This window comes from Osmerus eperlanus, chromosome 4 (genome assembly GCF_963692335.1).
Source record: "Osmerus eperlanus chromosome 4, fOsmEpe2.1, whole genome shotgun sequence".
NCBI classification, from domain to species: domain Eukaryota; kingdom Metazoa; phylum Chordata; class Actinopteri; order Osmeriformes; family Osmeridae; genus Osmerus; species Osmerus eperlanus.
This window is the reverse complement of record NC_085021.1, coordinates 3040058-3054747: the sequence shown is the minus strand read 5'-3', so window position 1 is coordinate 3054747 and position 14690 is coordinate 3040058. Positions and strand designations below refer to the sequence as shown.

The 14690-nt window shown below is 40.2% G+C and overlaps 1 protein-coding gene across 2 annotated transcripts in view; it reads left to right on the top strand.

Annotated features, from left to right (window-relative positions):
• LOC134018342 (1,4-alpha-glucan-branching enzyme-like) overlaps positions 1-13992 on the top strand; it is a 177778-nt gene extending 163786 nt beyond the window's left edge. Inside the window, exons 16-17 of one of the 2 annotated variants that reach the window (XM_062458242.1) lie at positions 8687-8804; positions 13305-13992. In XM_062458242.1, coding sequence (XP_062314226.1) covers positions 8687-8804; positions 13305-13367 — 181 coding nt within the window. In that variant the 3' untranslated portion in view covers positions 13368-13992. The remainder of the gene's footprint in view (positions 1-8686; positions 8805-13304) is intronic. The other variant, XM_062458243.1, reaches the window with a different exon arrangement.
• Positions 13993-14690: the final 698 nt, after the last annotated feature.

Sequence of the window (14690 nt, the reverse complement as noted above, 5' to 3'; positions counted from 1 at the left end):
TGTCTATAATCGATAGCTCTCTTATTAATGCTGTTCCTTCCAGTTTTAAACACGCTGTGGTTCAGCCTCTTATTAAAAAACCTAATCTAGACCCTACAGATCTTAACAATTTTAGGCCCATTTCTAAATGATCATTTATGTCCAAAGTACTGGAGAAGGTGGTTCTTTCTCAGCTCTCTCCTTTTTTTAATGAGAATGTTGTGTTGGACAACTTTCAGTCAGGTTTCAGAGCACACCATAGCAAAGAAACATCACTGCTTAAGGTACTGAATGATTTGTTGTTGTTCGGTGATTCTGGGAATTGTGCTGTTTTAATATTACTTGACCTCAGTGCTGCTTTTGATACTGTTGATCATGCTATCCTCCTGGATCGTCTCCAGCAATGGGTTGGTATCCAGGGTGTGGGTCTACAGTGGTTCCACAAGATCGAACCTTTTCTGTCAATATTGGAAATATTTCAATCCTGGGTCCAATTCTATTTTCTTTGTATATGCTCCCTCTGGGCTCCATTCTCCGTAAACATAATATACCATATCACTGTTATGCTGATGACCAGGTGATACCAACTCTCTGGTATCCCTTTTTGATTGCCTTAAAGATATCAAGTGCTGGATGGATACAAACTTTCTCCAACTTAATGAGAGTAAGACGGAGGTGATTCTATTTGGTACCCCCAGATCAATTGATGATTTATCTAAAACAAAATGGGCCCCTTGTCCACCAATGTGCACTCCCATGCCAGAAATTTGGGTGTTATCTTTTATTCAGCACTAAAATTTGACAAACAAATTAATTCTGTTGTCAAAAGTAGTTTCTTTCATTTAAGGAATATTGCAAAACTAAAATATTTCCTCTCTTTCAAGGACTTGGAAATTGTTATTCATGCAACATATCGTCTCGAATTGATTTATTGTAATTCTCTGTATTATGGCATTTGTCAATCATCATTATCACGCCTGCAGCTTGTCCAGAATGCATAATATCGGCCTCTCTTCACTGGTTGCCAGTCAAATATAGAATTGATTTTAAGGTGTTGTTACTTGTTTTTAAAGCTTTACATGGTACATGGCAGAACCTGGTCACCTGGTTTGAAACCGTGGCTCACTGAGTAGACGAGAGAGACTCTTCTAATTTTCGGAACAATGATGGATGTATCTGTTGAAAGGATTTTCTCCTTCGGTATCTGTAACGGACCCCGCGGGGTGTGATACGGGTGTGATACCATCAGGTGGACCTTTCTGTCCACCTGATGATGGACAGAAAGGTTCCGTAATACGTGTTTGAAGTGTTCAAATTACTACCCTGGCCCGATTGGATTACTTTTGGAAGACCAAAAGTGGTAAAGAACTTTATGAGCGCCTTTGTTACCGTCTTAGCAGTGATGGTGCGCAACGGTATTGCTTCTGGGTAACGAGTAGCGCAACACAATCGTTAGGAGAAACTGGTTTCCTGATATGGTTTTAAGTAACGGGCCTACGCAATCAACGATAACGTTAATGATTTTATTCGCTTTACCCATCACCTGACACACGACACGTCCTACAAAACTGTACAACATCCGACTTTAGCCCCGGACAAAATAAGTGCTGAAGAATGCGGTTGTACGTCTTAGTTATTCCTAGGTGGCCAGACCAGGCCTGGTCATGGGCCACTGACAGCAGCTGTTGCCAAAACGAAGTGGGCACCACAACCTGTGAAACAACTCCCCAATCACCATCTGCCTCATGCGCTGTCCATTTACGCATGAGCACTCCACTCTCTACATAGTAGGCATTTCTCTTTGTCTCGGCTTCCTCTGGGGAAACCACCACCTTAAAACAGGAAACTGTCATCCACTTTTTGGGCCTCACATACTGTTATCTGCTACCTCTGAAAAGGTATGTCGCCCAATCCGTTTTTGTCATCAGCTCTAGCCTTGTGGGATGGGACATCACAGGGCACCTCTGTGTGCTCAAAAATAGAGTCCACCAAATTCACAACCTCCCCCAGTTTACGGGCTTGTGCTCTTATGAGCACACAAGCGGGGAATACATGGGGAAAAGCTTTAGAGAGCTACTATCTCCTGTAGGAGTACTTGGGACCCCACAGACGTGCTGTTGAACACAGCAGAAAGCTGGCGAGGATGAGGGATTGCGCAGCCCCAGTATCTCGTAACACCTTAACAGTCCAAGGGCCTCATGTATAAAACATTGCGCAGCTCTGTTGTTAGAACCATACGGTTCCATACGGTTCTAACAACAGAGGTGGAGGTGAGAAAATGTGTCTTGTTTGGCGGCCTGTCATCAGGTATTAGCAACGAAAGAAAGTCGGCGGAGTGGAAAACTGTCACTAGTGTGCACTTTCTTATCCTGTATCACTTTGAGATTTAGCTAAATATAAAGTGCATTACAAATAAAACTAGAGCGGGTACAATTTCTGGGGAAATTGTAGGGTGTCCTTGCGTCGGTTGCAGAGGGGTCCGTTTTTTAATGACATTTTTACAACTGATATTTCTGTATATTTTATATAAAAAATGCATAGCCTACTTATTATTTATAAAGATTACATAGATTTAAAATCATAATTTTTTCTGCTCATTTACAACTCAAAATACTAAGAGTGAAGAGTAGAATTAAATAGTTGTCTTCTCATTTCCCCTGCAAGAGGGAATGGTGATCAGCAGCCTCATAGTTTCATCAAAACGAATACATTTGGCAGACAGGTGTAAAAATTGACCTAATCTCTATGACTTAAACGTCATTTTAAGTTTTTCCCTTCTCGTGATATTTTCAGGCATTTAGCCTATAGAATGCATTCATTCATTAATAAAGAACCCCCTTTGAAGCTTATTCTAACAACAACGTTACCGGCAGTAGCTATCTCAGATGGAATCGCGTTTCAAATAGTACCATCTGCTAACTGAAAATATGCCCCCAAAAACATAAATAAGCTTGACATTTATTTAGGGGAAAATCCCTCATTCATAAAAAGCTCAGTGGTAGCGATCATTGTCAGTAACAACGCAAAATGTGATATAGCCCTGTGTGGAGAAGCAGCCCCGGTAAATGGTACTACTACAGTACTAGACTGTGTTCGTGTTGGTACTAGCTAGCGATTGCGTTGGTTGAATTTGATTTAACGTTCCGTTGTACGGTTTAGGCTGAAATTAATTATTTTCATGAACAGATTGACAAAGTTTAGGCTATGGCAATGGAGTTCAGGTTAGTAGTCACTAGTCAGATAGTTTCACCTATTGAAAGACTTTTGATTTAAGTAAGGGTAGTGCCGAACATGTTCTGTTGCCGTTTGACTTAAACAGCCGTGGAGATGTTTTTGTTAGCTACTAGACTAGTGTGTCTCGCGTAGGCTACAGCGTTGCAGTGAGCTACACTGGTTTGAAACCACAACACAGGTAATGATAATTTCACCCACAAATCGTTTACTTGTCATCTAATGTCATAATAAATCCTACAACGAAAATGTATTTGTGGAGTTAATGTTTATACATCACACCGTGTGCGTGAAAACCAGCGTACGCAAGATTTTGGTGCGTATGCATATTTTATACCTGGTGTCAGCCATACCGACTGCTAAAGACACCCAGCCCTTTGACCCGAAGGGCGAAGAACTGGGATCGGGCACAGAGGTGGGTTCACATAACTGTGCTACTGACTGATCCAACCCAACCTCTTTGGACTGATATATTCTTCAAGGTAGGACAATCTGTGATCATATGGCCTACTCTGTGACAATAATAACACTCTCGGTGTTCAGGTCTCTGGCCTGCCTCACTAGGCAGAGGACGAGTACTACGGGTCGGTGTTATAGTTTTCCCCTTTAAAACGGGACACAGAAAACACTTATGCGTTAACGCATACTCATCGGCTAACACAGCTGTCTGTCATAAAGACGTCACATTTTTCTTGTTGAGATGCACTACAATAGGGTCAGGCAAGTGGTTCTTAAAATCCTCTGAAAGGATCAACTCCCTGAGTTCTGCCAATGTTTGGGCTTTGCTAGCAGCGCGCCACTTATCAAACAAGGTCTCCTTATCCCTGGAAAACTCAACAAACGTCCTCGTCTGCACTTTCTTGTGGTTCCTGAAGCGCTGCCTATACGCTTCAGGCACCAACTCGTATGCACATAACACCGTGGCCTTTACGGTGCCATAGCTCAGACTGTCCTCCAGCGAGAGAGAAGCCACTCCTTCCTGAGCTTTCCCTGACAGTCTACATTGTAATAAGAGGGGCCAAACCTCCTTAGGCCATTTCAGAGTTGTTGCCACTCGTTCAAACGCAGCGAAATAGCTATCCACCTCAGCCTCACGGAATGGTTGAACAAGAGCAATGTTCTTGCTCACTTAGAAGTGGCCCTGCGCACCGGCAGGCGGAGGTGCCGCGCCCAAACCAGCCTCCAGCTCCAGCTGTCTAATGCATACAGCCTGGTCCGCCTTTATTCTCTGACACTCCAATTCAAACTCATGTTGCCTGGCTTGTAACTCAACCTGTCTAGCATGTTCTCTGTCTTGTTGCTCTGCCTCCAAACGGGCCAAGCGTAGTGCGAGATGCGCGCCATCAACCGGGCCACTTGCAGTACCGGCAGGAGAGGACAGATCGAATGTGGGGAGGGTACGAAGAGCTCTAGCCTCCTCCTCTCCTAAGCTGTCCCTTGACGGCACGGGCGAGAGGTGAGGTGGTTTCGCCTTCTCCTCCTCTTCCTCCCCCTCATCCTCCTGTACGGAGAGAACTCCCTGTTCTAACAAAGCAGTCTGCACAGCCCCAAACAATTCAGCCTTTCGGGCCTGCTTCCTCACCGCTATCTGGTAATGGTCCGCAAGCGCTCACAAGTCCACCTTGCTTAACCCCACCAGCAACTCCAGAAAAGGGGCCTCAATGAAAGCAGCAACCGCAGACTCAGACATCCCGAGCGCAACCACGCAACCGGACTACAAGACAAGACCACAGAACACACTAGTACCCAAACAGCCCTAGCCATATAGACCACGTAGCCAGTCCCTACTCACACCACACCAAACACCACACCAAAGACACCAGCCACTGATTTGCTGCTAGAGCAGCGGGAGCGGATCCCGGACCTCTCGCACCCAAAGCGAGAATCATGAATCTCTTCTTAGCCAGCTAGCTAAAGAAAGGGGTTATACTGTTGTTGTTTATTAAAAAACAGTTACGACTAAATTATTTGGACAAGAATTGCTGATATTTGGCAATAATAGCAGTGGGACTTTTAAACTATACGTGCATCACTCTGCTTACGTTAAGAGCCTTTATCTATCTATCAATGCAAAGTAGCTGGCACTAGTCGCAGGAAAAGGTTGTGTCGCATGTCAGCAGTGACATGCGACACAAGAGTTGCGGAACTATTTTGTGTTGACAGAACCAAATAAATTATTAAATAATCAAAAATTATAATCTGTGATCACTTCATAGGGTTAGGGTAGTGCTGTTTATACATGATTAGAATCAGAATTTGGTTTATTCGCCATGTAAGTTTACACGGACACAGGATTATTATATGGGTGTTTTTGTTCTAATAATTAAGAACAATGGCACTGGCAAATTTTAAGTATGAAAAAATAATGTTTTTTCACAGATCGGCTTTGAGCTAAGAACAACACATCAACTTGTTTGTATTTATGTGGAAAGTACAGAGCTTTATTGGATGAAATCTTTTTAAAAAGTTTTAAAAAAAATATTATTAAATGTTGAAATATTATTTTCGTTGAATGACCCAATTATAATTTTACTTTGACGCATTTTAAAGGTGCTGTAAAGCAAATTCCATGATTAGCTTCTCTTTACATTATATAAGTGTGAAATGAGTTGCTGAAACCATGTGCAAAGCTCTAAAACTATGTCACACTGAAATGTGGAGCTCAGGTTTTGTATAGGCGGGGCAAAACCCAACCTATCTACGTCACAGCCACCTATCTACGTCAGATCACTGACGGTTTATATAACCTGCATTCTGTTACTCAGCTGGTACAATGCAAAGACAAGGTAATTAACACATAAAACACTCAGAGACTGCAGGTAGGTCTGTTCTGATATCTAAAATTGATTTAGCTAGTTGTTGCTGTTGTTGCTAAATTCAATACATTTGAGGGGGCGGAGCTTCAGCTCCTTCAGGCGACACCCCCCCCCCCCAGTATCAAGCAGAGAAGACTGCTGATTTTCTCACGATTTCAAAGCCTAATTTAACATACTTGTCTGTTTTTTTCATTCGAATTTGGATGGGTAGCAACACATTCTTCTGTGGTGTAATGAACTTAAAACTAATTTTCAGTTATGTTTTCCAGCCACTTTAATATAGACCAAACATGTTTACATAACACAAAGAAACAACAATTCCATGTCAACTTCCATGTTCAATCCGAATATATCAAATAAATTGTTGTAAGATTACCCAGATTTAATCAAATATTTTGTAGGTAGCTAGTGCCATCTTACCCATGACCACCCTTTGGCCTGTTTATTGTAAAACAGACAATACAAACAAGGATGGAACTAGCTAATAAATGTAACTAGCTACCTAGCTGTATGTAGGATCCAATTTTGTGAACGCCACGTAGAGTGTTGACTTTTGTAGCATGGTTTGCTCGTTAAAGATTAGAAATACTTGATTTATAATAAACAGTGTTGGGGTAGTAAAAAAAGTAATAGATTACACATTACTAGTTACTTTAAAAAAAAGTAATGCTTTACTTTACTAGATTACTCACTAGCATGTTGCTGTTGAAGATGCTTTGACAGATTAGAGGTTGTGTTCGCGGCGGTGGAGAGGTGTTTTTGGCATGGGCACAATGTACATTGTACAGTTACGTTTTTGTCCTTATATAATGAACAATTACCAGAGAAGTTATGGGTTATGGTGGACAATCTAGCGGTAATTGGAATCCTAACGAGAGTTAGGTTAAATCATTTGTAAACTAAATCAAACACAGACAAATTAAACCACAACATGCCAATGTCGCTATTAAGAAATGTAGCTAGTCGCAGTTACTTTTGTTGTGTGAAGAAGAGGGGTCAAAGTTCCGTTGTCGTCAAATGGTCCGTATGTGCAAATCCAGTGAGTTGCTGATTGCGAAGAATAGGTTAGACGTGCCGCGAACACTTCAGGTGAATTCATACAAAAAAAAGGGTGTGATTGTTCGTCATGGGGTTTTATAATCCACGAAGAAAGGGGGGTATCTTTGTGAAGGTGAATTTGTTCATTGGTCAGTTACTCTAGCTGGGCGATAATTTGGATTCTAAAGATTGACTAAGGCCGTGTTCACACTTTACTTCTTTTTGCAGAAAAAAACGCTGCCTTCAGCGCCTTTTTACATGCAACCCTATGGGAAAAGGAAAAAGCGGCTGCCTTTTAAAAACGTATAAAAAAGCGCAGCGCCCGACGCCTTTTTGAGTTCTATTTTCTCAATTTTTCAGAAAAGTGCTGGGTGATGTCAAGCGCCTTTCTGACAACTGACCAATCAGGATGAGGAGAGTAGGTACGCGTGTACCTTCCCTAGTATCCTTCTACCTTAGTTACCAGGCTATGGCTCCTCAAACGCCAAAGCTAAAGCAAGTAATTGCATTTTATTCACCATAGTAGCTAGCTATCAATAAGTAACCAATGGAAAATAACGGATAATAATGTATCGCTAGAATGTATGATTCCCGTTCAGGTTTCAGAATTCTCGTGCTGAAATCGCTCAAAAGGCGCTCAAAAGGCGCTCAAAAGGCGCTCAAAAGGCGCTCAAAAGGCGCTGAAGGCAGCGCTTAAAAAAAAAAAAAAAGGAGTCGTGTGAACACGGCCTAACATAACTTCCCTTCAGGTAGTTATGATCAAACATCAATTAAAACAACATTCTAAATAATGTGAAAAGCACACATGACACATCAACTGCTGTCATTGAAATAGTGTTCATGAGTCGTGTCGTCCTTGGGGAATGTTTATTAGTCCATGAACATACCTGCAAACTTTTTGCTTTTTGACAAATCACCGTTTTGAATGGGAAAATGTCATCCATGTGAATCGTGTAGATCCAAAAGAGTTTTTAGTTGGGGGGGGGGGAACGATTTCCCAAAAACGGGAGTTTCAAAAACTTACTGCGGTCGTCTTAACAATAAAACATCTTTGGTGATACGTCACGCAAGTCATTTGGCCAATCACAATCAAGATAACAGCAGCGTCTTCTTTGAAAATCCCTTGGCTGCAGCTTTCCCTGGCTGTAGCTTTCCCGCGGGTGAATTAAACTTTTCACGCTATCACTACCAGGCAGAAGCCGTTTATGGAGAACGTTGTTGTTGACATGTTTAACGTTAACATTATAATGTAAAGCAAGCTTGTCGGATTGTCAACTAACGCTAATTGTGTTGTTAGCCTAGTTCAATGTGAAGGATTTTGGCAAGGGTATCTCCTCCACTGCATTAGTATTGTTACCGTGGTTTGTCTGTTGGCTCGGCATTACACTTTTAACAAGCACAGCATTGCAGAGCTGGAATCCATGCACTCTGCCACTGCATATGTGAATGGCAGGTGATAATATTAATTCTAAGATTGCTGTGAAGATCAGGTTAAAAAAGATGAATGTCCTCAAAGTAGCCTTCAAATGTAAAAGTAGGGCAGTGTCTCATGGATATGATTGCATTCTCGTTCACTAACATCTGTCATTCCCCACAGCAGTGTTCCTTAACTTCTCTTTTAGATACACCATTAAGCTGGATTCTGATGAGATTCAGTATGGAGGTCATGGAAGACTGGAGCATAACATTGAGTTCTTCACTGAGGCCCAGCCCTTTAACGGTCGACCCAACTCTATGATGGTAATGATGGTCCAAACAGAACTGTATAATTATAGGATATAATGACCCTTTAAAAATGTAATGGCTGTCCGTATCAACAACCACTCAACATGAATCAATTGGTCTAAAACACAAAACTGTTGACCGTAAGGGCCTGAGTCCACATAGCTCTTTTTTCTGAGCACCAGCTTCGGTTTTCAATTATTTCCAATGAGGACAGGACATATAAGTTGAATACCTTTGAACTTTTCTCAAAGATACTGGTGTCGTCACTGGCGCTCCTTTTGAGTGAACCAATCATAGATGGAAGGATCTAGCCACTTTTTGTGATGTGAATGTCAGTAAACATTCATTATGAAACAAATGGACATATTCATGTTTAGTTGTTTAATTGATACAGCACAATTTATTAGGTGTGCTTATTAACTTATATGAATAAATAATCGGTTAATTTATTTTCAATTGTTGTATTATATTGTTAATGTTAACAAATGTATGTTCATGAATTAACATACATGGATTTATTTGTGTGCATGTATCAATAAATATACTTAGCACTTAATAGTACATATATGCTTAATTGATTATTAAATATATAACGTTTTTAAGTATTATGATAATTAGCTTTATGTATTATACAATTTAAAGGGACAGTTTACTCAAAGTAATGTTGACTGAAAGCTTGACAGGCCACGGTCGTAGCTACGCCTGGTTTTAAGATGCGCGTCCTTGTGAAAATGCGAAAGCGTTGATCGTTGCCAAGCAACACATTTAAGAGCCTATCCAAAGCGCACTTAGCTAGCCTGTCTCCCTTCAAAACAAGCCATGGATTTAAAAAAGAAAGAAAAGGACATTTTACTAATAGAGAAATTAGAAAACTTCTAGAGTTGTTTACTCAGAATAGAAGCGTGCTCACGGGGAAATGTAATAATATCAACACAAACAAACAGAAACAATCAGCTTGGAAATCGATCACCAATAAAAATTAACAGTGGATTTGTGCGATCACGGACAACTTTTTCTCGCCTTAATGTCCTTTCCATATGTTGCCTATAAACAAGACGCGCTGCATGTGCGATCAAACTGTTGTACATTATAATTACCATGGATATTAGTCCGATTTTCCAACTTACGCCTGCTCCCCACTAGGCGTAAAATGTACACCCAGGTGCAGCACATAAAGGGCTTAAGTCTAACTGGTGCACTAGTAGTAACTTTAAGTTAGTCGTAACCTTCAGTTCTACGTCGGACGTAGCGTTACACCCAGGCGTACGCCCAGCTGGTGCACTCGGCTCCTGGTGCCAAATAACAAATTCATTAAAAATATTCAACAGTGATGTTTCTTTCCAGAAATCATGGCCATACTACATCCATAGACGACTTGTGAGCAGTTTCATGTAGGAACTATTTAGTTTGTACTTTGCTACACCCGCCAACCTTATCACGAGCACAGAGCATGAGCCTATTGTCCATGAGGCAGTGGCGATTTATTTAACCCTTGTGCTGCCTTCGGGTCACATGACCCAAAGGTTCACAACGAACCATCGTTGTGTTTACCCAATTTTACCCAATACAAAAACAAATAAATTGAATTAAATAATTTTCTTTTAACCTTCGCAATGTGGGGGGTCTGAGACAGCCCGACGGTTAAAAGAAAATGCTTCACTTTGTTTTTGTATGCAGTAAAGTTGTCGCAATACGACGGTGGGTCACAATGACTGATGGGTCAGAATGACCCGAAGATCACACAAGGATTAAGACTGCAAGGGAAGCTCGGCTTCCCCTAAAATGTCAAAAAAGTAATGGTCAAATATTTACTATTGTGTTAACATTTTAAATGCGTTAGAACACGTTCATCTCGAAGACGAGTTTGTTCATAATCAGCTACATATAGCAGGTCGACTGAGTCGATTTCCTTCTCATGCATTCCCATAGCGTCACAGTGCATTTCCCCGTTGAAGCCTGGCGTCCATGGGCTTCAATGGGGCTGCTTTGAACAGTTTTTTTCAGTGCTTCGAAACTATAAGGTCATTGGATAAATGCATCGATTATGTTGTCCCCACGGACGCTCAGCGTTCCAGGGGGTGAATGGAGGAGTGGGCTTGCCTGGACTCCGGGCTTCTGCGTGATGATTGGAGGGCCTGTCGAAAGACTGCATCTCCTTTTGATTGACAGTGATTTTGTACTATAAAAAGTCACCAAAGCTATTCGAGCTCAGTCCCATCGCGGATTTTGCAAGTGTAGTCGAAAGACAAACTGCTGCAACCTATTTCTTGGTATTTGCTTGGCGAAATTGCTAGCTAATTTTCATCATACATTTCATACAATTATACACCACATTCCTTGTTTCAGTTTAACCTAATTCCCACATAAATAAATGGACAAGTTTTATGACGTAGGCCGAAAATGAGCTTCCCCTCTTTGAAAGACCAGCACCCGCCACTGCCATGAGGAGATCTACGCTTGTTCTGTGAATTTGAAGAGTAAAGAAACATGTTCTTGCAAGGGTAGGAAAATGTTTGAAGCATACCAACATTAATGCCGCCAAAGTTTGTAATTATTGATTAATGTAAACTATTATTATTACTTACGGATCAATAAGTATATCTGATAGATTAGATACGATTAGATGTTGTTACGACCCCCCCCCCCCCCATGTAGGCATTAACAAAAGTGAGGCACTAGATAAGGTCCGTGCAGAACTAAATGATAAATAAGTTTCACAGTATCACAGAAAGGCCACAACAAGTGCTAACACAGAACGTTTAACAAAACAGCACAAATGTACATATCAAACATCTAACGAACAGAGAAAAGGGGGAGGGTTATGTAGGCACGGTTCTGCCGATAATTGGGTGATTAAGGAATGATTAGTGGATGACGGACCAGGCTTGGGAATGGGACCGTGCAGACAAGTAACCGGGAGACCTAGATGATACGTTGATAATGAGAGAGAGGGGAAGACGGAACACAACAACGACAGAACACTCATGGACACAAGCCATTCAGAATATAACATATTCATAAACATTTAGAAAAGAACCAAGATGTTGCTTTTTTGTCCCTGTCAGATCTCTACTGTAGTTTGTTAGTTACTTTGTCAAAATTAACCATATAATGACCTGTGGTTTACATCCCTCCTACACATTCCACCCCACCTATGTGTCCCTACCAACTTTTAAGCTAAATATACTGAGTAAAGCAGACACTCCAGAATAAATACACTTAATTTATTAAAAAGACAACTGTCGTACAGTAAATTATTAAGTATTAAATTAGTATTAAATAAATATGTAAAAAATTATGATGGATTCAAAGACGGAAGGATACAAAGTCAATTAAAGCTGCATTTGACAGGGGATATCCAAGCATGGAAACATTGTGTATGGCAATTATGCTAACATTTTAAAGTGGAAGGGAAAGGTGAAATGATGCCCATGTACCTACAAGTCATTCCTGACCTGTCATTTAAGTCATTCGCTAGTATAATATGTAATTGCTGGTGGACTGCTGATAACAGTGTACAGTCTTGTCATCAACATGAGACAAAACACAGACAACCGGCATCAAAGAATATGATACACCATAATTACCATTTTATATATTTTGATCAAATAAATTAATGTAGGTGTTCATCTACAACACATGGTAGTGATCATCCACCCAAACTAAACGATTGCTCTAAATTGATAAAGCAGCTTTGTATTCTACGAAGATTTTAATCAGCCCAGTGGGCTGCTGTTTTGTGGCAGTGCAAACATAAAAGACCATATCTAGCCAAACAAAAATTCAACCATTAGATACAAACAGAAGCCAAAGAAAATCCAGCCACAAACGAAACAAGACAAAATGTTTTCTAAAAATGGATAAGATTGTTTTTAGATAGACAAGTTGTGTAATTCCTACACGTTGTGTAAAAGTGTTTCCGATTTTAAGTACTTAAGTAGGGTGACCAGACCTCTTTTACATGTCAATGTAAAACAATGTAAAACATGTCCTCTTTTTGAGACCTAAAAAATGCGTCCGGCAGGGATTCCAAATTTGTCCGGGATTTTGCCTCGTCGGATATTTGTGTTTCTCTGGGTCTTTCACAAACTATTACGCCGGAATACGGAAAGGGTATCTCTCTTACGTTCCACCTTCTTGCGCGAGCTCTGACTGTAGAGAGAACTGTCGTTTTGATTATATGGTGCGGCATGCAATACACGACCAGCACCCGTCCCCTGTCCCCCCCGTTGACGCTACTAAGTGTCCTCTTTTTCACAAACTCAAATCTGGTCACCCTACCTTAGGTGAATATGCCATGAGTAATGGTCAAATTTCAAGTAAATCAGACCTATGGGAGATTTGAAGATTTTATATCACTGTACAGAAAAAAATATTACAGTGGACCTTTATGGGTTCTTGAAGCTTTTTTTGTTTAATGTGAGGAGTAAAAACCAAGTGTTAGCTATTATATGTCATATGTCAAAAGTCCCTCTCTAAATGTTCCCTTTTCTCTCTCTGTCTATTGCATTCTAGGTCTACATCCCCTGCAGAACAGCCATTGTTCTGGCCAATGAAGAGATTGATTACTGTTATTAACCATGTGAATGGACACTAAAATGGATCATGGTTGCCAAACCAACCTCAGCATTACCAATAACCTTCTACCATTTTATAAGTGTCACACATCACCGAAGGCAACTTTGTTTAGTTTAATTCTTTAGTTCTTTAGTTTAACTTCTTCTCAAAGTAACAGCACAAAGTTGAAATTAAGTTTACTTTACAGTAGCCATAATCAGTTTGCTTATGTAAAAAAAAAAAAAATCATATATCAAAAAGTATAATACATTTTTTATATCTAAATACACACTTTGAAATTAAGATTTGTATTACAATGCCAGTACTTCTATGGCACCTTCTATGTCTTTTGTTGCTAGTGATGTGCATTTCAATGAACTTGATTACTATCTTAACAAAAACATGTATATATTAATATTATCAATTTATTTTGCACAATGGAACTAGCAGACTTGAATTAAGAGTATAATGCTTTATTTTCAGCAGTTATAGGGAGGTAATCCTTCTGAATTCAGGCAACTGCTGGTCTTAATTTTCATGCACTAAAACTGTATCTCCAAATGAACATCAAATGTGACATCTTACAAAAGCATTTATTGTCGAATCAATAAAATTGAGAAAGTCAAACTGAGACTTTAATACCAAATGTGGTTTGCTGTCTTTATTTGTATTCTTTTTTCTTCAAGTTCAATTATTATTTTGGAATGACAAGGACTCTGACCATGTCCAATTCAAAGTATTTTTGCTATATGATGGCACACCTTGTTCATGGAGATCTACCATGTAGGATTTAATTTTAACTGTAATCCAACACATCTGATTATAATAGTTAGTTGATGTAATTGAATTTGAGGATGTATGTACAATTAATGTGTTGGGGGTTCATTGATAAGAAACATGCTGGAACAACAAATTATGTTGTTTGCAGGAAGGGGAGATAATTAAGCTGAGTTTGTAGAAGGTTGAGAGGTTGTAAAGTGTTAGGAATTGTTGGGGGATTGTTTATGGTAGGTCAGGTGGCTATCTGTATTAACTATTTCTGAGGGTGGATGACCCCACAAAGGTCAGTTGACCATTTTGGATGGTCAACTTCTGGAGTTTTATGACTTCCTGACTTGGAGAGAATTGCAGCATGAGAGTTCTTATCACCTGGGGGGGAGGAGCTTTGGGACATCAGGTTCTGAGGCTGTTGTTTCAACTATGATTGTATTGATTTAGGAGTGATATAATGATAGGTAGAGACAGGAAACATATGCATGTCTGTTCTCTGGTCCAGGAGATCATTGTGCATCAGAATGTGACTCACGTTTATATTGATTGATTGTTGTTTAGAGAGACCAGATG